At 43.4% G+C, this 25,567-nt stretch overlaps 1 protein-coding gene across 9 annotated transcripts in view; it reads left to right on the top strand.

The window, feature by feature from the left end:
- The first annotated feature begins 625 nt into the window (after positions 1–625).
- The window catches only part of LOC408576 (potassium voltage-gated channel protein Shal), a 104,669-nt gene continuing 79,727 nt past the window's right edge, over positions 626–25,567 (top strand). For 5 of the 9 annotated variants that reach the window (XM_026442624.1, XM_026442620.1, XM_026442622.1 and 2 more), the window contains exon 1: positions 628–5,090. In XM_026442624.1, coding sequence (XP_026298409.1) covers positions 3,976–5,090 — 1,115 coding nt within the window. In that variant the 5' untranslated portion in view covers positions 628–3,975. Of the gene's footprint in view, positions 5,091–25,567 lie in introns of all 9 variants that reach the window. The other 4 variants (XM_026442640.1, XM_026442628.1, XM_026442637.1 and 1 more) reach the window with 4 other exon arrangements.

Here is a 25,567-nt window from a genome sequence, read left to right as displayed (position 1 = left end):
GGGAGGAAAAGAGCAAGAGGTGGAATTGTGGACTCTTAAGGAGAACCGGAAGGGACGAGGATGAACATAAACGAGCAAGAGCATGGAACAAGAAACGATGTGGAAAATAAAATGTTATTTAAGAAGAGGAGGGGGTTAACGTGCAATTAGTTGGAGCGCGAAGATTTTATGCACGTGGTGCATTAGATAGGAGAGAAATGGTGGATTTAAATGTACATGGATATAGACGTGAAGACACGGTGTGCGTTTAAATACACGCGTCGACCATCATAAAAATCCGAGAAAAAGGACTTTGACAAAAGCGATAGAAGACGAATAAAAGAAGAAGAAAAGACGAATAGGAGTATAGTAATAAAGTTTTCGAATTGGAGACGAATTAAAATCGAGGAATGATCAAGTCGATGTATAAGTCGCTGGAATGAGTATAGCCCCAGCGTAGCCCCATAAACCTACATTTAAATTCAATAGCGGAGGGAGAGACGGCATATATTCCAGCGAGTGACGAGCACGCGAGGAGAGGCGAAGAAACGGAAACGGCGATGGAATCAAACGAATGAACGGATAACGAAGAGTTTGAGGAAAAAGAGAGGGGGGGGGGGTTGGGGAAGACAGGTAAAGGGGAAAATCGAGCGAAAGCGGGACCGATAGACGAGGAAGGTGCGCTCGCATTGAGGGAAAGGATGAAGCGGGACGGAGGATGGGAAACGTTGAGGTAGAGCGGCGATGGCAGGAGGGGAGGGGGGGTTGAAGATGGCGTAAAGGGTAGGGTGGAGGGAGGAATGACGTCATAGTTGAGGGTTGCCCGGGCAACGGGGAAGCGGTTCGCGTCGGGACACCGTCGTGCGTCGCCACCGCCGCCGCGACGTAAAAATCAATTTGGACCTTGGCTAGGTGACCGTTCGCTCGGCGCTGCGTCGCGGCTGCTCCGGTGGCTCGAGAGCACCACGCTTCCCTTCCGGAGCTGCCGGTTACCTCGCCACCGAGCGAGCGAGGGAACGAACGAACGAACGAACGAACGAACGAGTGAGCGAGCTAGAAAGCTAGCTAGATAGCTAGGCAACCGACCGACCGACCAGTCGACCGACCGACCGACCGACCGACCGACCGCCTGACCGATACCGCACCGCGAGCAGCAGCTCAGTCGCGAGTCGTCAACCGAGCGGGTACGCCAGACGGTAGAGAACGCGTCTGCCAGGCGAGCGTGTCCGCTGACGCGCATCCTTCCATTCGTCGCACGCGGCCGACCAGCCGCACACACGCACACGCACACACAACACATACACGTACATACATACATACATACATACATACATACACACACGCATTCTCTCTCTCCCTCTCTTTTCGATACTTTTCGATACGTTTCCCTACGCAACGAGGACAATGATCCACGAGGAGGAGGAGGAGGAGGTTTCGTGCCACGCTGAAGTCGAGCATCGGTGAAGTCATCGGTTGCCAACGAGTTTTCTTCTCTTTTCCTCCCACGGATCGTGGGAAAACGTGGTGGGCCGATCGGAGTTTTTGTGCGCAGAAGGACGCGACATGGAACGACGCGAGAGGACGACGCGTACCATAACAAGGGAGTTGGAGAAACTCTGCTGCGTGTAAACTCAACGCTTGTAAACACACGGAGGAGAGAGGGAGAGAAGGTTCTCGGGGCCGGATTGTTCCGGTCGAACAATCAGGAGGAGGTCGCGGGAGCGCCGGCTTCCTGATCTTCCTCCCTTCATTCGTAAATTGTTCCCCAGAGGTGAGGTCGATCGGAGCGTATCGCGGAGAGGCGAAGAGGGAAAAAGAGCGGATCAAAGGTTCGGGGAAAGGGGCGAGCGGCTTGTGAATTTTTCGAAGGATTAGTGAGTAGTTGGACGAGTCGAGGAGAGAGGGACGAGTTCTCCGAGTTTTTTCCCGGTTTTTTTCTCGGATCGAGTCGAGTCATGGGACATCATGAGCTTTGTGAAAAGATGGACGGATTGATCCGTCCGTTGGCGAATGGCGAGTAGAATGACGGCTGGTCGAATGGTAACGTACGAACGTTAAATCGAAACGCTGTGCTCTCTCTGTACGGAGTTGTGGTGTCACGAGGAAGGAGTCCACGGTGTGACGCATGCGACGTGCCGTCTATCGCGAGAGAGCTGTGCGTCGTGGAAAACATCTGCGCGACCGGTGAAGCTTTTAACTCGTGTGCCTCCCCGCTCCCTGACGTGTTACGTCGACGAACGGAATCAGCGTGGTCCTTGCGTGCTGTGTGATCCGCGACAGGCCTCGAGCGAGTAAAAAAAGCTTGCGCGTGCCAAGAACGATACAGGCTGAATCAGCAGCACGGCCACTCACTGCTCGTTGAACGTTTCGCGGACGATGCTCGCGAGCCACGTCGAAGAGGAAACCGCGAAAATATATTTCGATATACTCTCGTTCCCCGGACGTTGAAGCGTCGAACGTTCGAAAAAATTTCTCCTCTTAAATCCTCTTAATCTCGAAAACATTCTTGGCGAGAAGAGAGAAACCGGAGGAAAGACGAAGGTAGCAACAGCAGCAGCACCAGCTTCTCCTCGTTCTCTTCCGACAAAAAGAAGAAAGAAGAAAACAACGACGTGATCCACAGGGATTGAAGAGTAGTATACAACAACGTCGATTTATCTTAAAAAATATAATCGGATGGATCACGCGCTTCTCGCGACAAAAGGTGTCTCGAAAAATAATCTCGTGAATAAATCGAAGTATCATCGGGACTCGTCGATTCGCCGCGTGGTTTCGAATCCATGAAAATGTTTCCGAATACGTGGCCGTGCTTCGACACTTTGTGCTACGAGTGAATGGAAGCGGAAAGGATCGGTCTCTTTCCGTTATATTCCGCGACGATGTAGCAGGATCGCGTCTCGACGTATTCTCGAGGATACTTTGGCGTAGCCCGGTAGTTGTTCGACCCGTGCAAGACTGGATAGAAGAAGGGGCAAGAAGAGGGGAAGAACACAAGAACAGGTGGAAGATCTTGAATCTCTCTCTTGAGAGAGAGAAAGAGAGACGACATATTGGTATCGATGATGGTGAGGGGCAAGTTGGCAGGAGGCGATCGGTGCTCGCGACTCTGCGTTGCTGCTAGCTTGCTGATATCGCGAGTCAAGTAGATGCAATAATATAAAATAGGAAGAAAAGCGTGGAAGGAATGCCGTGGTACGATGACGGAGCTGGTGATCGCCGTGCACGATCTTAGGATCGCGGTGTCATTGCCGACGTCGTCGTGCTCGTCGTCGGCGTCGTGGTCGTCGTGGTCGTCGACGCGTAGCTGGTGGGAACGCTGCCGGTGTTGCACGACCAGCTAATACAGACGGGCAGATCGTTCGAATGGCGACAGGTCTCGGGCAAGAAGAGCGGAGAGCGGATGTTCGAGATTGTCGGGGACATTTATAACGATCGAACGATCCGTGGAATCGAAATCGTGGGTTAAACATTTTTACCTGTTCCGCTGCCGGCACACTTTTCTCCTCCTCCGGGAGAGGAGGGAGGGAGGGATTCCTCCAGGAGTTGGAGCCTCGAGTTTTAGCCGGATTACTCGCGATTCAGAGGCGTCGAGCTAAACGCGGAGCTCGCGTGGGAGAAGCAGGATCAAGAACAAAAGAAGAGGGAGACGCGCGAATGCGAAAACCACCGAGGATCGCTACGAGACATCGATACGAGATTGATCGGGGAACGTGGCCTCGTACGCTGGCCGAGGGAAAGGAAAAGCGAGAAAATTAATTAGAGGGATTAATTGTTGGAACGACGATGATGAACGGTGAACCGAAGAAGGAACATTGAGGGGGAAGAGAAGTAGTAATAATCGCAGTGAAATAATAATAATAATAACAACAGTAATAATATTAATACATTAGTAACGATACTAACGATAATAATAAAAATAAGAATAATAAGAGAAAGAAGGAGAGAGGAAAGGGTGGGAAAACTTGGGAAAGGAAGAAAGCTATTCCACCTTCGAGCATGGCCTCGGTGGCGGCATGGCTGCCGTTCGCTCGTGCGGCGGCGATTGGTTGGGTGCCGATCGCTACACATCCACTGCCACCGCCGCCGATCCCCAAGGATCGTCGCAAGGCCGACGACGAGAAATTACTGATAAACGTGAGCGGCCGTCGCTTCGAGACATGGCGGAACACCCTCGAGAAGTATCCGGACACTCTTCTCGGCTCGAACGAGCGCGAGTTCTTTTACGACGAGGAGAGCAAAGAGTACTTCTTCGACCGTGATCCAGACATATTCCGCCACATATTGAACTATTACAGGACCGGCAAGCTTCATTACCCGAAGCACGAATGCCTGACGAGCTACGACGAGGAGTTGGCGTTCTTCGGTATACTGCCGGACGTGATAGGCGATTGCTGTTACGAGGATTATCGGGACAGGAAGCGGGAGAACGCGGAGCGTTTGATGGACGACAAGCTGAGCGAGAACGGGGATCAAACTCTTCAGCAGTTACCGGACATCAGGCAAAAGATGTGGAGGGCGTTCCAGAATCCACACATCTCGACGGCGGCTTTGGTATTTTATTACGTAACAGGATTCTTCATCGCCGTGAGCGTGCTGGCGAACGTGGTCGAGACCGTGCCGTGCGGTAATCGTCCGGGACGCGCCGGTACGCTTTCATGCGGCGAGCGTTACAAGATCGTGTTCTTCTGCCTGGACACCGCGTGCGTCATGATATTCACCGCGGAATATCTGCTGAGGCTGTTCGCGGCCCCGAGCCGGTGCAAGTTCGCGCGATCCGTCATGTCCATCATAGACGTGGTCGCAATCCTCCCGTACTACATCGGCCTCGGTATCACCGACAACGACGACGTATCCGGTGCTTTCGTTACGTTGCGCGTCTTCCGTGTGTTCCGGATCTTCAAGTTCTCGAGGCACTCGCAGGGGCTCAGGATCCTCGGCTACACGTTGAAATCGTGCGCCTCGGAGCTCGGTTTCCTAGTCTTCTCCCTCGCGATGGCGATCATCATATTCGCAACCGTCATGTTCTACGCGGAGAAGAACGTCGATGGAACGAACTTCACCTCGATACCTGCCGCGTTCTGGTACACGATCGTCACGATGACCACATTAGGGTGAGTTCCTTTAACGATTAATTTTCTTAATCGTAATCTCTCGTCAATTTATTCGCCGTGTCTGCTAAAATTTTCATCTCACGTGAAAATTCTTTCTAGCAACGTATTCGTATTGTAAGATCGGGTTTAGATATCGTGTTCTTCTCGTTCTCCTTTCCTCGTTTTAAATTTTTATTCGTTTCTTTCTTCTTTCCCTTTAATAAAAAAGGTTTCCTTCGTTATTATCGAATTTCAACGTTATCGGAAATACAAAAAGGTGTATCTCGAGTTGGCCGAGGCGTAACTCGCAGCTTCTAGATGTGTGTCGAACGGAACAGAAGTAACGGGATGCATCTGTGAAAGTAATTGGCTCCGTGTAAACCGCCCCAAGCTGGAACAAGCAGCAGGTCTCCAGCAGTGATATTTTTAAACAGAGGTCGTTGTCGACCTTTTTACCTCGAAGGGCCTCGCTGCTTTCTCTAAATATCCGCAGCGAAGTAGAAGCACCGACCCTCCTCCGAAAAGCCTGCATCACTCGTGTCCACTCCTACCACCCCCTTCTTTTTTTTATGAATTAAAGTGACCGATCCTTTCCACCCTTCTCTCTCAAACAAGAGAAGACCGCGAAATCGACGAGAGAGAGGCTCTCGTGTTTGCCTTTAATCTCTGCAAAAATGCAAGCTTCCTCGGGAAACAAGTATCGCGGATTAAATTCCCCTTCAAATTTTCTTCAATCTTCTCTTCAGGAGGAGAAATACGCTTCCCATTACGTCTTAATTAGGATTTCTCTTAATTTCTTGGTGGATTTTGCGGGGAAATATTTACAACAAAGGATGGATAAGATAAGATAATATTAACGCACAATATGAGAGCATTTTAAATAATTCTCTTGCTAAACCCGTTCTCGATTTTTTCGAAATTATTCGAAATTTTTTTTCAATCTTACGGGGAAAAATCTATATCTTTCGAAAATATTAATTATTCCCGGATAACATTCTTGGTAGAGGATTAATAAGGGTGGAATGGAAAAATTGGATCTGTCCGCTTCTCAAAAAAGATTTCGCTCCCTCTCTGTCTTCCTCTATTTTCTGCTCGCGAAGCGAAATCTGTGTCGAATGGTATTTTCATTTCGTTTTCGGACGCGGACAGCTGACAATCAGCGTAATCTTAGTTACGCAGCCGGTGGTCCGATGAGTTGATGAGGTGGTCGTCGCGCGTTGAACACGCGTGAAAAACACACCTCTCTGAAACCCCCATCCTCCACAAGTTTGATCCATCGTGATCTGAAATTTTAGTAGATTCGAAAAAAGGGTTGATGAATCGGAGTGCGCTCTTTCTCTCCTCTCTCTCTGTCTGTCCGTGGAACTCGAGGGATCACTCGAGGGCAACGGCTATTCAACCGCTTTAAAAGAGTTAACAAGAGGCGTTCCCTTTGATCGGATGCGATGATCAGCACGTGCTCCTTGTCATCCTTGGCTCTGATGACTTTTTCTCTTTTTTAAATCTTGGATGGAAAATTTTTGGGGGATTTTCAATTGCACGTCTCAATTCATCTATGGTGAAATTGGAAAGGAAAGAATTGAAGAAAGGATCGATCAACCGATCTTTCCCACGTGCGCGAACGCGTGGCGATCGAATGAGCTTCGTTAAAGAATAATTATTATTTTACACGCTACTCGAAACGTACGAGGTTTTCCCGATGAAATTATAATAGGGCGGTATTCCCGCATTTTCCTCGTTAATTATCGCGATTTAAATCACTCCCTCTGCCTTTTTTCTCCCGCGCTCTCCCCCCCCACCCTTCGTATTTCTCGTATTTATTCATTCGTGGCTTTTGATTTATAATTTTAATCTCGTATTAAATATATTCGCACGTTCAAATAATATAATCGACTTTACCGATACGAAATTGATCGAACCACGGAGACGTGGACTCCCTCCTTTCCTTTTCAACTTGCATTTCATCAAGACAGCTTTCACATTTCCGTTTACATTTTTATTATCTCGAATTAAAATTATCGCTCTTCCTCTTGCGTATGATTTTTTTCACTAACTATTACGAATATATTAGGATATTATCGAACGGATGTAAACTCTTATCCCCGATTCCTTTTTCTTTCGAATTCGTGTGAAGATATTCGCTGCTCGAACTCGAAAAAAGAGCTCCGTTTATTACACTCCGTTTACTCTTTTCCTTTATTTTTCGATAAAACACGGAAACAGCGAGCGTATACGCCGTTGATAAAAATTACTGGGGTATAGTGACAGGAGGAGAAAAAAAAAATATATGTATATATGTATACAATGGCCCTATTGTTACTGTAAATATTTTTCGGTTTAAATAAACTAAAACCCTGTCTTGGGACGAGGACGTCACTACGGGAAAATAGTGAATTGAACGATAGATGGTATTATTGAAACTTGTTTTACACGTTGCGATTGAAAAAAAAAAAAAAAAAAGAAAAAGAGAAAAAGTCGGGCTCAAATTTATGAATTTAAATTTTCGATTCGAACATTTGAATTCAATTATTCGATTTAACATGAATGAAAAATATAAATTCGAGTGAAAGGTTAAATGGAAAAATAAGCGTTGAAAATTGGTATGCATACCGTGACGAGGCGGGAAAAATTGTGGAGGAAATATCGCCAATTTTTTTCTTTATTTTTTTTTCTTTTTTTCTCTCTCCTCTACGTCAGCAGCAATCGTCTTTCAGCTCGCGTGTCCAGGCTAGTCCAGGTCGATTCCTTCAAACTTTAACGAGAACGATCAACAGGTGTTCTCGAGGATTTCTCTAGCTTAGGTCTTGTAAACGCTCACTTTTTAAATCTATCCGAAGGATAGGGAAACGTACATCGAAATTCCTATCACGACATATATATATCGATAAATTTTTACCTCGCATCAACGTGATATACACGCGTTTCCACGATTGACGTGATCCGATTAGAAAAAAACGTTTAGGAAAATTTTTTCAATTTCTTTGGTCGAGATAAATTCGAAGAAGAGTAAAGAGAGGAAAAAATCACCACGTAAAAATATCGAGCTATGGTTTCCATAAATTTCCATCCATCCATCCGATATGTTACAATTTACGCCCTTCGTGGAATGCAGTTTTGCCCTTTGCGATTTCACGCGATTCAGCTTTGACTTTTCGAGCTTGCTTTCGAACAGAATCGGGGATCGATGTCCGAGTTCCATTACGCCGGTATGTTAATTAAGTTATGTCATGGACAAACGTTACGCGTTTGTTCAGAGAGATCCTTCTTTTTCAAGAGATATATATTTTTATAATTTAAATAGTATCTTTATATATATTTCTATTCTTTTTATCCTCTCTCAATAAAAACCAGACCTTTTCTTTTTTTTTTTCCAAAATCTCGTGTCCTATTTTTTCGAATCGAAATCGGTAATAGGACGAGCAGAATGTGTATCAGAAAGAGGATAAAAAGAAACGAGATCCGTGGAGAGCGTTCTTCCTCCCTTCGTCGATTCCTCCTCTCTCGAGTCAAGTCATCTCGATCATTGTTCCCCCTTTTTTCGAAAGTTTCTCTCGGGCTCTCTTTTGCCCTCCTATTTTCGCGCTTATCGTGAAACCACAGGGTGGAAGGAAATATGCGCGAAAACTGTGCGAGCTACACGGTCAAATTACTCGTGTAACTGAACATTGCGGATGGCGCATTGTCGCGCACCATGCATCGCGGTACAATGCATGCGGTTCGCGTCATGCAAACTAGCGCAGGTTGCCTCGTTCCAAAAAAAAAAAAAAAAATGAAAAAAATGTAGATTGCAAAGCTGAAAAAGACGTGGAAGGACGCGACGAAAATTAGCACAAGAATCTTTTCTCTTCACGGGAATAATATAACACGAGCGCGGCATGAAATCGCGGCGAATGAAATTATCGGTTGTAAAACAACAGCGGTCACGTTTGGCGTGCAACGTCGTTTTTAACACGAAACCAGCATGCGATACGCCGAAAATTCCGTGAAACAGATCGGTTCACGATGCGTTCCACGGTTAAATCCATTTCAAGAATCCGCCTCGAAACGACAACTATCGGATTTCTCAACGTTTTCGCGATTATTTCCAGATTATTTCTTTTCGAAATAATGGAAGGAATGGACGAGCAAGGGGGATGAAAAAGGGAGGAAACGAGTCTAAAGGATCTAAAGAAATTATTATCGGGGAAGATTTTTTTTTTTTATAAATAATTTTTCTTCAACATTGAATACCATTACATTGAACGACGGATTCGATTCGTTTCGCGAGGCAAGGCTAGCTTTTATTCCGAGGGAGGAACCTTTTCCCCTGGTTGGCATTTTTATCGGTCGCGAGCGTGGATAAAGGAAGTTGTTTCGGGAAAGTTCACGCGACGAGGTATTAAAAGATTTGCGGGACAATCAACTCTGCCTCGTAAAAGGAAAAAAAAAAAAGGAAAAAAAAAAAAGAAAGAGTACGGTTAGCTTCGAAGCTTTCCTGCCCATTTTCCGCATGGATATATCTAAACGCGGAGGCGTACAAGTTTCGACCGTACTCGGTTTCGAAACTCGTGCTCGATTTTTAGATCCCCCGTGATTGATTCAATCATGGATTCGTCTATCGGTCGATCTTTCTCGTCTCTCCCCCCATTCGTGGACGAGGATTCTCTCTCTTCAAAATCGTTGGATTTTTTTTTCTTCTTTTTTTTCACGTTGAACGTAAACGTGTGTATCGAATGTGGAGAATTAACAGGGATGGTCTGATACGAGGGTAAATCCTTTTAAAATAACGCGAAAAGGGAGGGAAGGGAGGAGAAGGGAAGCACGCTCTCGTCGTTTCTTGTTATCGATGCATTTCTCTTCTCGATTCCCAGTTACGGGATATCCGGGATAGTACGTTGCATGGAAGTACGTTGGAAGTGTTCACGAATATGATTTTTTTTTCGAATCGAATTTACGCATGGGACGCTGGTATTTTTTTTTTTTTTTTCGATGGAAAGTTCGGTCGCTCTTGTAAAAAATTTGCAAAGTTCAATTCCTCGATTGATTTTGAGAACGGGAATTTTGTATCTGTGGATCGTAATATTGTCGAATAGGAAAGAATGTTTTTTGAAGGATTGTCGCAATTATTGTTTTACACACAGTTTCGAAATTTTGGAAAATAAATAAAAATGATACGAATGGGATCGATAAAAATTTTTATTTGGGAAGATTTTATACATTTTTTTCTATTTTCGCGTGATGAATCTGGATATAAAAATTGCCTATTCACGTTAAATTTCGAAGATAAATGTGTAAAAAAAAATAAATATTCTACGGGAAATAAAACTTTTCCCCAATATTTCTATCGATACTGCCCCCGGTAATATTAAAATTGATTTATCACCGTAGAATTTTTTTTATTAAGATGCACCGTTTTCAAATTATCTCCCATTTTTATGAACAGAAATAATTTTTTTTTCGAAAACTATTCTTCCTCGAATCTATTTCAAAAAATATCCTCCTCTTTCTCTTCGAATTTACTCTCGAAGAAAATTGTCCCCTTAAATTTTCTCACCTTCTTCTCACAATGAGATGGAAGAAAAAAAAAATCTTCAAACTGATGTGTAAGAAAAGATATTCCGTGGTGATGAATCAAATTCGATTTTTCAGAAGGATAGCATTACAAGTAGAATTCTTTTACTGCGAGAGATGTTCACGGAACAAAATAGGATATGACAGAGCGAGAGGGGAAATGTCGGTTTCGGCAAGAAAATCCTGGGATGGCGGCTAAGTCGATGCTACGTCTACGTTGGATTTTCACAGTGGATTTTCCACCTACGAATCGAATATTCATCTCCACTCTCTCTCTCTCTCGCTGGGATCATAGAATACATAGGTATATCGGGTTAAAAAAGTTGTGAGCTGGTGGATACGAAATCCGGTCATCGTCGAATTCCAATTCTCGATCGGGATCAGGGCCGGGATCGGGAAAGTAAAGTTGATTGAAAAAAATAATTTTTATTACGGGGATTATAGAATTACGGGCGCGAATTTGCCTGGAATAAATTATTTTTCGAGAGTGTGCTCGAGACACTCGATAAAATTGCATGAAATTCGATAAACTTCGTATAAACTTCTCTTTGATTATTTCTCACGCACAACGATCGGTTTCAGAATAAAAAGAAAAAAAAAAAATTGTTATCGCCTCTCTTCGAATTCGTATTTGCGATTAATCGATGCAACGACACTTTCTTTCCTGCCTCCCCTCGATAATTGGAATTGGAGAGAGAGAGGATAAGAAGGCGAGGAAAATGAGGAGATAAGAGGACAGGAAAAAAGAGGACGAATAACGAAAGCGAGTCGGCAAACACTTCTCCGTGTTCGATTGGCGCAACGCCAAAATAACCTTCCGTATAACACGGAACACATTTCGCCTCAGGTGTGGTCTCATAAAACCGAATCCGATCTCTTTTCCAATGCGTTGGACACGCGATTATTGTGCGCGATTAAGTCGAATTAACGCGTGGAAAATGATCGCGTTTTCACGCCCCTATTTCCGTCAAGGATATTCGCCGTTCCTGTTTTTATTGCGTATTCTTTTTCGAAGGTTCGGAGGGATATTGCTAGGGTAATAAAAGCCGGTGTGGTAAAGTCGCGATAAAAATTTGTATTTTACGCGCGAGAGCTTTTGGGAGCTTTAATTCGAGTTGAACATTGGATGAATAGATCGTATAAATTCTTCTCATTAAAATCGTATGGGTACGTAACACTTTTTGTACGTGTGTTTTCCTTGAATTATTTTCAGCGAACGTGTTTAATTATTATGTGATGTAATGATGTTACAGTTAATTGTAGTAATCAAGAATTACAAAGGAAATGAAATTACAGAGAGAAATACAAGTGGAGGGATAAGGTTGACGAGTAGTATTGCTTCGATGGCGGAGTTGTCAAGGTTCTCGCCTTTGGTTAATTATGACTCGGGTTCGATTCCCAAAGAGGGGGCGAAAGATTTTTCTTCGATATTTTCTCATTTTCCGATTAAGTAATAGTTTCGGCATATCATTAGTACGTATTATAATAGATTGGGATAATTTTCTCTCCTCCCTCCTTTCGAAGAAAATTCGCTTTGCGAATTGTTTTATCGGTTCCCTCATTCAATTATAAATGAGATTGTTAAATATTCGGTTCGATGAGTTTCTCTCACCTCGCAAAGCGAATGAATAACGAACAAGAAGTATAATAATAAATGCGATTTTCTCTCTGCAATTAGAGTTTCTCTACGAGTAAGAAAATTTATTACAATTCCCTATCATAATTTTAAGGAAAATTGAGCAGAGTTTTTTATAACAAAAGGAAAGAGCGATCGTATTTTCTACCTAGAAAGAAAATTTATGAATAACAGTAAGAGAGAGACTTTAAAAAATTCTAGGAAGAAGAAAATTGTACATTCTCTATGTAGAATTGATACATCGGCTTTAAATTAAACTGAAGGCCGAAAAAGGCCGAGAGAAGGGGCAGTATTCAATTAACTACAGTAAGCCGAAACAGGGGCAATCTTAATGATTCCTTCGAGTATAGGTAAGGGAGCAGCCTGTTTGCTTGTCCCTTCTTCCCCATAAGATTGCTACATGCCACGTAGTATAAACTTCGAATCAATCTTCCTCGTTGGGCTCAGGAGAAAAACGCAAAAGTAGGTTGGACAAAAAAGCCACGTGTATAGTAGTGTGTAGTATGTTCATCGAAGTTGTGGTGGATGGAAAAGAAATCCTTGGAAAAGTCTGACATGGGTATTAAGAGGGTTTACAGTTTTTCTCTTTCATTAGATACCCTTTTTTCCTTCGAAATTTTTTTCTTTTTTTCTAATCATGTGAGAATATCGATCGACACAATGTTTTTCAAACAATATTTCCATTATTAGGAACGCATAAATCATATTTACTATCGTGCTGAAAGAAACTTCTTTCCACGATATATTATATTTAATATCACCACGGAATGGAATTTAACGCGATATAAAAGCTCGCGCTTTTATTTTTAACAAAAGAAAAAAAAAAATAATCGGAATTGTTGAAATGGCTTCAGCTCGTTCCCGTTGCTAAAAAGTTCCGGTCCATTTGATCGGGGCCAATTTGCGAATTCGAAGTGGGCCATTTCGCGAATTTAGCAATAACGCTTCGTGTCACATCATCATCATCCTTGCTGTCTAACAATTTCCCACCGCGCAGTTCGCGATATCTTTCCCCCCTCTTGATGATCTCGTTCGTTCATTCTATCCCCTCGTTAAATCCGTTTCATTCACCGAATAATAATCTCTCTACGCGATCTCGCAATGGTAATTCGATGATCTCCCCTTTTTTTACCATTCACCATTGAAACTGCCCGCTAATAACTCGGAAATTACCAAGTTAACACCCCACTTTCGACACGTACCACTTCCTATTTTTACCTTACACATTACCGTCGTTAATAAACGATTGGCCGAGGATCGAACTGCACGGCCGAGTTAGCATGCCGTCTTCGTGCAACGTGATAATGGAAATTGCATAGGCCGATCGTGCACGAGGGAGGATATTACGCGCGGTTTCGTCGACTCGTGACCAACGGACAAGAATTTTCAACGATCCTTCCCAGACACGATCACACAGACAGAGAAAAAGAGAGATAGAGAGATAGAAAGGCGCGCGATATCGAGCCACGTATCCTTCCTCGTCTCCTCCTCCATTATGACGTTCCTTCTCGAGGGGGTGGGTGGGTTGGTAATTAGGTTTGTTCAGCCTAAGACGTGACGCGTTTTCACGATACGAGGCTCTTGTTCTTGCTCGAAAAAAAGGACCGAGATTTCCTTTCTCCTTTTCGGAGAACGAGATCACGCGACCCCCAGAGAATCATACGTGGAAATTAGATGGATAATGCTCCTCCCCCTCCTCCTCCTCCCCATCGTTTCGCCTCGTAAATCTCGAACAATCCGTAATGGTGATGGTGGGCGGGGAAAACAGGAGATTTGATCGGCTGCCCGTTGTTACTCGCAATTAATTCGCGATCCCTGTTTATATCAGATTAGGCGAGTAATGCCGGGCAAGCGCGTATCAGGGGTCGCGGTTAGGTGGATAAATTTCATAGGATTTTCGACGGGGTGGAAGGAGAAGCGGGTGGGGAGGGGGTGGTGAAAATATAGCGTCAAGGGGGGTCGCATAACGGGCGAGCGAACGAGGGCGAAACATTGCGAGAGATAACGTCCACAGAGGGTAATTTGTGCAACGGCCTCATTAACCCTCTCCCTCTCCTCCTCTCTCTCTCTTCAGCTTTTCAGAGAAAAGACTTTTCTCCCCCTCCTCCAACGAAGTTGCGTTTCTAGTTGCGAGTTCTTCGTTTCGACTGCCTCCTTTCTTTTTTTCTTTTTATTATACCAAAATTTAAATCGCGTTAAATAACACGACTCCCTGCTTCTTCTTTTCCATGCCACTATTGTGTATCCGTTTCTCGCTCATCATTGTAAACTTTCGTCCCGGTGAATACGAGAAAATTTGAATATTCGCTCGTATTATTCTTCTCGCGAAATCCGCCCGCCCGAGAGAGAGAGGCGGGGCTTTGTTCGTCCCGTTGAACGATATCGTGTCACGGCCCTATTTATACTTTTTATTTGGAAAGAAGATTTGGGAAGGAGGAGTTGGGGATGGAGACGGAAGACGCGCACGTTCGGCTTCCGGCTCTCGTCGAATCGACTCGGAGAACAATTTTTAATGAATTTCCGTTCGGCTCGAAAGTAAAGGGAATGTGGGAAAGGCTTGTTCGATTCGATACAATGGAACTTGACACTGTGCCACACCGTGGCATGCTTTAATTAGAGTAATTGACGCGATGCATTGGTTTCTGTGAAGTATTTTCCTTTCTTTTTTTTCTTCTTTTTTTTATTTTAATATTCTTGAATCAATTCCGCGTTTGCACGATTAATCTCGATAATAGGCTTCTTGGAACAGGCTTCAAACTCGGACGATTCTAGAGATATTAAAGAAATAATTCGCTTTGCAGGTTCGTGGACTTTAATGGAGGGGTGGGAGGATAAGGAAGGATAAAGGAAAGAAAGAAAGAACCGCTGTGAGAGGAAGGGTGGTTTACGATGAGGCATTAGTATGATTGTCCCGTCTCGGAATTAAAATAATTGAAGGCTTTACTGCGGATGGAAGTAAAGATAATGCTTTCTCATTATTAATGTTTTTCGATTTGTTCGAATATTAAACGTCCCGTTGGGATTCCAACTCCCATCCTACGAACGTACAATTTTTTCAATATTTTTATTTTTCTTTTCAAACAATCAATACTCGAACACGTAATTTCTGATAAATTGTTCCCAGAACGCGACGACGATATTTCCTCCGCCCGGAAAAAATTCGAACTCGTCGAGACGACTGTCGATTCCGTATTGGCGTGATTATTTTACGGTCCCGTCCGAGTCCGCTTAATAATGTTTTATTATAATTATTCCGCCACGCGACGACGACATCGACGACGACATCGACGACGACGACGACGACGACAACGGCGGCGGCGGCGGGGCGAATTTATAATAGAACTTTCATTGGCCATCGATTTCCTGTCGTTCCACACGGCGGGACTTCGTGGCCAGCCTTCTTTCCGGAGAACGATAAAAATATAACTCTCAGGACACACTGGACGACCATCGTTCACCATCGAACGCGACAATATCTGCAGTAATACACCGGGAATGGGAACCGAGTATGGATATAACAAGGCGTGCAACGATTATCCCCTCGTTATTGCTTACTTTCCACTTAATGCTCGCAATTATCGGTTTAAAGGGAGGAGGAGGAGGAGAATAATCATCCCGTGTAGAACGGAAAGGAATTAACGAGGAATTGTCGCGCCGTTGAGACACGATTCGAATCAACGAGATCTTCCTCGAGATTTTTTTACAATATCGTAAAATCGATCGATGGGGCTTTATCCCTGGCTTTAATCGGAACACCATCTTCGATCCGGCAAATACCGGCCTCCGACTAATCAATGCAACAGGCCGCTATGATTCCCAATAAAATGCTAATGGAGCCCCTGTCATAGGTGTATTACAACGGTGAGCACGGCGTGGTCGATTGCCATCGGCGAATCCATCAGCGATTCAAATCATGGAAATTTCCCCCTCGAAATCGATGCTGCGAGATCGCTGACGCGTGCTAAACGCGTGGAAAAACGCGTTTTATTTCTTTAAACAGAAATACTAATTCCTCCGAGTTCTATTGTCATTAACTTGGAATCATTTTTACTTTCAGGAAGAATGTAATATTCGAGATCGTCATTTTCTAATTCATCTTCTGGAACATCTCGAGATTCGAAATAAGAGAATTATATTTCTTCGAGAATGCAGGAGGAGTACACTTTGCTAAGGATACCTGGTTGGTTGTTGCGATAAAAGCCATTACCCTTCTCTTCTCTTCCCTCCTCTTCACCAGCTCTGGAAAACGAACGAACATCCCGGATAAAATAAGGTCGAGTATATCCTCTCTCTCTCCTTCCGTTTCGTCCTCAGATTCGTCCAACCTCGTTTGATCCTTAATTAAAGCCTTCTCCAAAGGATCCGGGCTTCGTTTGCGTTTTCTCCAGCGGAATCGAGGGATATTTAGCCGAGAATATGGATGCGGGTGGGTTCATAATTGGCCTCCAAAGTTTCTCGTTCGATCTCGAATAATCGTGGATCGATTTAATCTATCCGTTTCTTTTCGTGTTTATAATTTTCTTTCTCGTTTTTCAGGGATTATTTCAAGGATCGTGAAACATTAATACAAATAGGTTACGAGGGATGGGATCTGTTTTAACCGGATTTCCTCTTCCACGTCTGTTCCCGTAATATTTCTTTCGAAATGGACGATTCATTCGAAATGTTTCGTGGCTCCTTGGATCCAATCTCTCGTTCTTCTACGCGAATTCTCCCCCTCGAATTCGATCTCTGTAAAATTCTGTAATACACCATGATACATCCGTGGATGAGAGATTCACGCTCGAACGGAGCACGCCTTTTTTATTCAAGGGTCAAGTTTCGATTCGAAAGAAAGCTCTGAAAGACGTTTCCCTTCGGTTGGAGCCTCTCTCTTTTTAGAGGCGAGGGAGGAAAGATCGTGGAATTGTCTCGTTGGAAGGTGCTAATGGCAGTATTAATAGCGGTAGATTTTAACGGCCTCCTCCTTTTAAAGTTCTCCCTGTTGCTCTTCTTACTTTACTTGCTTTCGAGCAAGATGGAATTACCATCGTCACTTTTTTCTCTTCTCTCTTAATGAAATTGTGGACGACGATAACATAGTTACGATTATATGACGAGTGATTGATGAGTGAACATTTTTGCTTTCGAAGAAACGATACGATTAAACGTGGACGGATATATTGTTCCATCGACGGTGTTAACGCGAGGCTGAGTGATTTGTTATTCATGAAAGTTGCCTCTCTCTCTCCAAAAAAAAAAAAAGAAGAAGAGGTAAAGAAAGAATCGGTGGCGTCTGAAGCTTGCCGCGGTCTGGAGTTTAGATTCTGGGGATTTATTAACCGAGAGGAGGGAAGATTTATTCCTCCGTTATTTAGATTCAGAGGAAACGCTGGCCGATCGATCACCCGAATTTCCGTACCGCTTCCTCTCCAAGGAGAAAAAATTCAACATCCAATATTGTTTAACGCGCAAGCAATGGAACACCGTTTCCGATTTCATCCGCGAGATAAAATCTTTCCACGATATCGCGTGAAATATAAAGAATGGGATCTCCTCGTCGCGAAAACATTAATGTCTCCAGTTGTAACCAGGATCCTCTCTCTCTCTCTCTTCTCTTACGGTTCGGTTCTTTGTTTGCTCTGAAACGAGAGACTCGTGAAAGGAATTCTCGATATCGAAATTAAACAAGATTGCTCCTCCTCGCTCGAATATTCTGTTTCTCGTCTTCTCATTGAAAAGGATACACCGTGAGAATGAAAAGACGAACATTTTGAAGAAGTCAAAATACATTCCGAGCTCATACTCGGCTGGATGAACCGAATCTCCCACGATCCTCCTCGGGATAGGTCTTCTCTTTTCCACGCTCTCCCCCATAAGATGCTCCATGGCCTTCCACCATCCACGTCTCTATCGATCTGGCTGGCCGGAGCCGTGCACGAGGCCGGTTTGGGCGGGGCCAAATCGCGCGGAAAAATTAATAACAATCCGATCGTTGGATGGAGAGGAATCTTCTTGGAAGAAGAAATATCTCATATCAATCCCTCCTCCGAATCGTGGAAATCTCATCGACGAGATTTCGATCGAAGAAAATTTCAAACAATTTCTTTGAGGAGCGAGTTTTCACAATAAACCTTCTACATGAGTTAATTTCATTTCAAGTTTTAAGATTTAAAGATTTCTATAATTTACGATGAAAAGGGAATGAAAAGGGATTTCGAAGAATGGAGAAAATTGGAATTTTTGGAATAATAATATATAATGATTAACAGTTTCGAATTTCGAGTGTATGCATGTGTGCTTGGGGGAGGAGGAGGAGGAGGAGGAGTGAAAGGTGTGTCCAACGAAAAGTTGGAGCCGTGCTCGAAGTCGAGCGGAGTCACTTTGTTAGAAATGACCCAGTTGCTCGTCGGCAACACGGCCTTCTCGATTATGGAGGTAACTTGGCGCAAAGGGTTCGCTTTGCTCCCTGACAGAAATTTCCACCCCTTTCGGTGGAAGAGAGAGAATCATCCGCTCGGCCAGGATCTCTCTCTCTCTCGATCTTCTCGTCAATTAAACAATCGATTCTGCATCGTTGCATCGCCGCCTTTTATTTCGTTCGAATATTCTCGCAAAACGAAGATGCGCCGCTTATAACCTTCTCGTTTAACCTCCTCCCCTAATTGGAGACGAGAAAATGCACCCGCCTCGGCTCGGAAAGTTTCTCCAAACTCGACTCCATGAAAATTAAGCTATATTATCGGGCGAATAACATCAAAGGAGATGCATAGATGGATCCTCCTCCAGAAATTCCTCCAATCATTCCGTCTCAAAGTTGCTTTCGAGATGTTGCAGGATCGATGTTGAAATGGCGTATCGATAAGATTTCGAATATTGCAGGATGTAACAAGATGGTCTGACTTTTTCTTAACTTAATTTCTTGAGAAGCGATGGATGCAATTATCTCTAATCGATTATGTTCTTAAATTTTTGAAATATCGTCGCCCAGGATTTAATTCTTTCCTCGTAAACGATTCCTGATGGAAGATTAGTTTCCTGTTTTCGATTCTCACGATCTAACACTGTTTCTTACCGCGGTTCTGGAAACCGCTTCTGTTGGCCGTTCTCCAACGTGTTCTTCTGGTCGAGATCGGAAGTGGAAGTCCATGGGAACGGGTGAAAGTGGCCAAGACTTGTTCCTCCAATCTCTGTCCCTTCTTCGGTTTCGATTTCGATCCCTGAGAAATCTCTTTGACAGAGAATTTCTGGTTCGCTCGTCTGTCGATTTGTTCCATCCCTGGCGGAAATTGCATCGGTCGATTGAAACGTGGCGACGTGGAAAGTTAAAATTGAATTTGGAGAAATTTAAGATTCTCCCGCTTTCCGATCAAATTGAGTTTACGATGTTGTTGTTTCGTCGAGTTTCAATTTAATTCGATCCCTTGGAAATCGTATACGCGACAATTGTCGATTCTTTTCCACATTTTCAAGATTTAGATTTTTCGTAAATTTGTATACAAAGATGTGGCCAAGGTCGGGGAACGGAAAATCGGGACAAAGTTGGCCGACCACCGTGCTGATCGATGATTAAAAATAACGTTTCTCCGTGACATTTAACGGTTAATCGAGCCGAGCTCTCTTTCTGAAACATAATCGCCCTTTCTCATTAGCAACTTTCACGGTTTACGGTTCAATCAGTTTCTCGGACGTCTCTCGGTTAATAATCGGTGCGAAAGAAGATCGGAATAAAATTACAAGGGGCTAACAGTGAATCGAACCGTCGCCTCGATCGAAGGATATTTATTCTAGATTTTAGTATTTTTGCTTCGAATATTTATTAATTCCGATTTTTGAAGATTTTCAAGTAAAAGGGTCAAGTCGCCTCCCTCCTCTCTCTCTTATTTTTTAAACTAGCTTTCATAAGCTGGAATAAAGTTACTCGAAAACTGGAAGTGAAGTGATTTCGGTCTCATGCTTCTGTTATTGAAAACAGCCCTCTCGCTTATTCGAAAGTCGAGAAATTGAAACATCGGATGCTACGTGTCTGTTAATTCTCTAAATAAAAAAATTCGCTCGTTTCAACTCTTCTCCACCCTCCACGCTACTATATTTTCCTTTCCTAAATGCCGAAAGGAAAAAGACAAGATTTTTTTATTTTCCAATAAGAGCGTGGAAACGTGAGAACTCGATGTATATACATACATATATATAGAATATAGGAGGAAACGGATAGGATAGGAAGAGGGAAGGTTCGAGAGGTGGATCGGTGCATCGATGCGAGAATCAAGCGTCGATTTGCCAAGAAGTGGCGCGAAAAAGGCAGAGGAAGAGAGAGAGAGAAATAGAACAAGAAGGCGGATGAAAAGAGAGATCCTTTAGCAGCATCGGCTCCCAAGGGCGTCGTGCCGTGTTTGGAAGGTTTGAAAAGTGGAGGAGGCGCGCTCCTTTGGTCGATGAAAGAAAGAGAAAGGAGAGAGAGAGCGATTCATCGATTCCATCCAATCCTTCTTCCGCCTCTCCTCTTCCTTTCCCCTCTTTGGACCGGAGCCAGCAGCCTCTTCCCTTCACGGCGGACGAGCACGGATAAAGGAGGAGTTGTCGAGGAAGTGGAAAGAGAGAGAGCGTGTAATGTAAATCAATGCTTCTGCCAATAAGCCCGGCCATCTCGCGAAAACTTTGCAAATTCCTCCAGGATTCAACGATCGTTTCGTACATACTTCTTTTTACCTTCGCATTATTCGATGGAATACGGTTCTCGTGGTCGGTTTATAGACACACGTCTTCTTCTCATCTCAATTCTTGGGTATCGTATTTCGTCCCTTCTCGTGCTCTCCTCGTTCCCCAAATTCCCCTCCTCCTTTTCTTCCACTCCTCTCTCCGCTCCAGGATCGGCGGAAGTTTTAATATTTGATGAAAAACACGTGCTATCGAAACATATATCTCGCTTTAATTTGGAAAACCGGTTCCGCTTTAATTCCATCCCGTCCGCGATACCTGATTGCGCCTCCCCCCTCTCTCTCTCTTTCTCCCTCCCTCCCCCTTTATCACATCGTAAATCTACGCTTAATTCTGTTTTCGTCGGCGTAGAACGTTCGGTCGTACGCGAGCAATAATTGCGTTGCGTTGCATTGCATTGCACACTCCGTGAAATTACTTGTCGGTGAACTAATAGGCGATTAGTATTGTCCGCCTCGCGCGCTCCGTTCCGCCTAATGATCGCGCGTCGAATCGAGATTTTGCAACTTCGATTATTATTATTGTTATTGTTGTTCGAGATCATTCTTGCTCCTTTTCTTTTCTATACAATCTTTTGATCCTTAAATCATTTTATTAGGCAAGATGAGGATTTCTCTTTACTAGTAGGATTATTATAATTTATACATTTGTTGGTCGAATTCGTTCGTGTTTTCGTATTCGCGTTTCAAGTGTGATTCGTGAAAGATCGGCCCGAGTATTATCAATTGTCTCCTCCCTCGCCTTGGCCGGGTGCCTGCCGCGTCCGCTCATTGCTCTCTTTCCCCCCGAAATCAAATTCTTGACAATTGTCTGGCAACGATCCGTGCACGTTTCCGAAATCGTATCCTTTTTTCCGATGTATCTCTCTTCGTCTGTGTATCCATGTATCTGAGAGAAATGGATAATAATTTATCTCTCGAAAAATTCTCTCGAATATTTTTCTTCTAAATTTCTCTCTTTTCTTTTTTTATTTTTTACTCTGACGAAATTTCGTGGAGAATTTAATTAATAAATGTTCGAAGATCAAATGATAGGATAACTTTTGCCTTTAGTTTAGATCAAGGAAGAGATTTTTTTAGTCTCACGGAAATTATAATTTACTTAATCTCACTCGAATTTAACCGATTATCGAGGCCGGTTCACGGCGAGCGTGTTGGATATCGTGCGTTTGCACGAGAACAATCGTTTAACATACATAGAGATGCCGTGACAATGATTCTCCCTCCTCTTCCTCTTCTCCCCAGCTCGAGAATTATCGCGTGAAATTAACAGTTTCGTTCCATCGATCGCGTGATTAATCGATATGCAAGGAAGCGTTTCTTTTTTTTTTTCCGTTGTTTAACGTGTTAAAAATTAATTTTTTTCCTAACCAATTGGACCGCGTAGCGATTTTTTTAAGAAAGGAAGAAAGATTCACGAGGCGATTTGGTTGCTGGCCAACATTCGTCACTTTCCATCCTTTTATCTCTACGATAATTTAGATGCATTAGTCGCGGATCTCTCCTCCCTCCCTCCATGTTCTTTCCACCAACGACGTTGTCACGCGACAGTTAAAAACAATCCGATTGAACCGGAGAGATATTATTTCGTCGTTCGACAATGGCCGTCCGTTATTGGAGGATGCGCACTCGAGCGATTTCAATATCCTTTCAATAATTATTCCTAAAGAACAATACCTTTGTTGCTCGTGAATTTTAATATCAGTACCAAGATACGTGTATACAATTCATCTTGCCTGTCTAAACGCGACATCTAGCGTGGAATTTCTCTCGATAATTCATCTTCTTTCGTTCGTCTTATCTCGACGTTAGATTCTTCCGTAAGGTAAAAATCCTCTTTGAATATTATACGTCGTTTCTCGAATCCAATATTTCTACGTTAATTTCATGTTGGCATTCGACTTTTCTTTTTTATCGAGTAACAAGAGGAAGGATAACTATGACGATAAATTTGGGGGAAGAATGGTCACACACTAGCAAGCAAGATTGCAAGTTGCGCCATTTTGAATAGATTGTCAGCACGAACTGCATAACTCTCGGAAAGACTTCAGACCGCCTGTCTGAACCGCTATGTAATTTGCAACATTTTTTTAAAAAAATGCAACTACCGACACATCCCCTCCTCGAGGGGACACGATCTCTCGTGACGATCGTTATTAACGATAACTCGTAATTGACGTCTTTATTTTCTCGAGCAAAAACAACGTGAGAACTGTTTCACGGATGGATTTGGCACACGAAAAAAAAAAAGAGAGAAAGAAAATGTATTCAGTAGGTGTTATTTGTCCTCGTTAAAGCGGAATATAATTGCTTGCTCTTATCAAGATGTCGTAAATTTAAAACACGATATTCACAAATTTGTGAATGGGGTTCTTAAAATATTCTTAACTTTAACTTAATTTTTTTTTATCATAAATAGACGTCTTACACGAGGAAAAATTTGTGTATACATCGATCCCTAGTTTCTCAAAGGGAAAAAAACTTAAGGATTGCGACATTAAGTAACAAATGTCGAACAGAGTTTGATAAATTGGGCGAGTTTCTCGAGTCAAATTAAAGAGGTTCGAAGATATTGAGCTCAATGTGATTTTACGGCAGTCCTCCGTTAAAGTTGTAACAAGTTGGAGCTTGGTTCGATCGCGTGACGATAAAGCCTGGATCATTGGTAGGAAGATCCCCAGCATCCAAAACGGTGAGCTCGAGTCGATTGGCAATCAATCTTGTCGAACAATTAGAAGGGAGGCCAAAAGGATGGGAAAATCGACGACTAAATCTCGAAGCGTCGATTATTAATTAAAGATATGATCCCTGATGATGGCTGACTCATCCAAATTTCTAAAAACTCTTCTTCCATCGTCATCCCTTACGATGATGGATATTTGTTTTTTAATTAAAAATCCAAGGTTACATATATATATACGTCGATATTTTCTTTTAATATCAGGGAAAATATTCCCTCATTTCTGCGCGGAAAAATGGGTGGAAAAGAAGAAAAAATATTCATTTCATTTTATCTGCCGCCAAAAAAGCTCGCTGTCGTTGAAATTCGAGTACATCATACGATGGGCTACATGGTGAATTATGATATATGGAATTCGTGGATCGAGATACAGAGATCGAGAAAAAAGATTCCATTTGAACTCCCATAATCCATTTAAACGAATCCCTTCAACTTTTTACCTCGATCGTTCTTTGCAACCAAAGAAAAAAAAGAATCGCGTGTTTAAAGTGGCGGGTATCTGGCTGCAACAGGCACGAACGTGTCTATTTATATTATAGAGTATAAGTTCAACCTGAGTGTCCTCTCGAAGAGAATGAACTTCTTCGCTCGAGGAAGAGAGATCTATCTCGTCTCGAGATTTTATCCTCCCTTCTCACGATTAAGAACTGTACACGGAGAATCGGTGTTTCGAAGGGGATGGATGTTAAGTTGTTGTTTTTTTCTTTTCTCGGCAACCAAGTGTGAACTTGGCCCGAGGCGACAGACAGACAGGAGGCCTCTACAGATCGCCTCCGCAGCTCTCTCTCTCTCTCACAATCGGAATGCATAAATCGTACAATGTGGAACACGTGCATGCAAATGCTTGACATTTATAAATAGAGCGCGGGTACGAGACGAAAATAGCGAAGGCTGCAACCACACCGGGGACAGAGAAGGAAAGAAGAGAGAAGAGCAGAGCGCTCCTTGCAAACCCACCCTTCCCTCTCTCTCTCTCTCTCCCCCTTTTATCGGATAATAAAGGCAGTTTTCTTTCTTTCTGAACGTGAAATCGTTGTTGCATGGATCATCGCCTCCTCGATCGATCCCCCTTTTTTTTTATCCTTCGCGTAAACATTCTTCATCGGCGAAACCCTTTTAATGGATAATTTTAATATGATTGTCGCGCCTGACCCACATAAATACCTGTTTCTTTCCTTATTTATCGGACCCCTTGGACGGTCAAGGAAGGAGAGAAACTTGTCGACGAGGATTAATGGAGGCTTCCGTTTGTCTTCCCCCCCTTCCATCCCGAATTGTTAGACCCAGATTCGACATTTCCATTAGTCCATCCATATAGAGCCACTCGTCCCGTCGATAAATTCCTTGCTTGATGGGCCAACGTCTCGTTCGGCTTATGCTCGAAACGCGATTTGAACAACCCTCCGAATCGCTTGCTCGAAACTCGGATGGAATTCGAGGATGATGAATCGGAAGAATTGATAGTTCCATTCGTTCCATGGTTCTGTTACCACAGATTTCCAGAAGAATTGGAGAATCGTGTTAAGATAATATTCGAAAAGGTAGTTAAAATTTCTCTTCTTTTTCTCCAAAGTTTAAAATATTTGCCGATTTCTCTCAGATCGATCATCATGGATCAGTTTTGGAGAAATAATGTTTCAAAAATTTTCTCTCGGCCCGTTTAAAATTCAAGGAACGAGGTTTGACAACTGTAACACACTTTACCTTTGTCTTAAATTGGATTACTCTCAGAGAGAGGGAGGGGAAGGGAGTAAGCCGTCCCTGTTTAATTTTCCTGGAAGAGGAAATAGAAGGGGATGCATAGAAGGGCGAGAATCAGCGTCGAGACGAATCTGTGAGCGTGTCTGCGAGGTTGAGCAGATGATGCTCTCGGGGC

Source organism: Apis mellifera, linkage group LG1 (genome assembly GCF_003254395.2).
Source record: "Apis mellifera strain DH4 linkage group LG1, Amel_HAv3.1, whole genome shotgun sequence".
Taxonomy (NCBI): Eukaryota; Metazoa; Arthropoda; class Insecta; order Hymenoptera; family Apidae; genus Apis; species Apis mellifera.
This window is presented reverse-complemented; position numbering and strand designations above follow the sequence as displayed.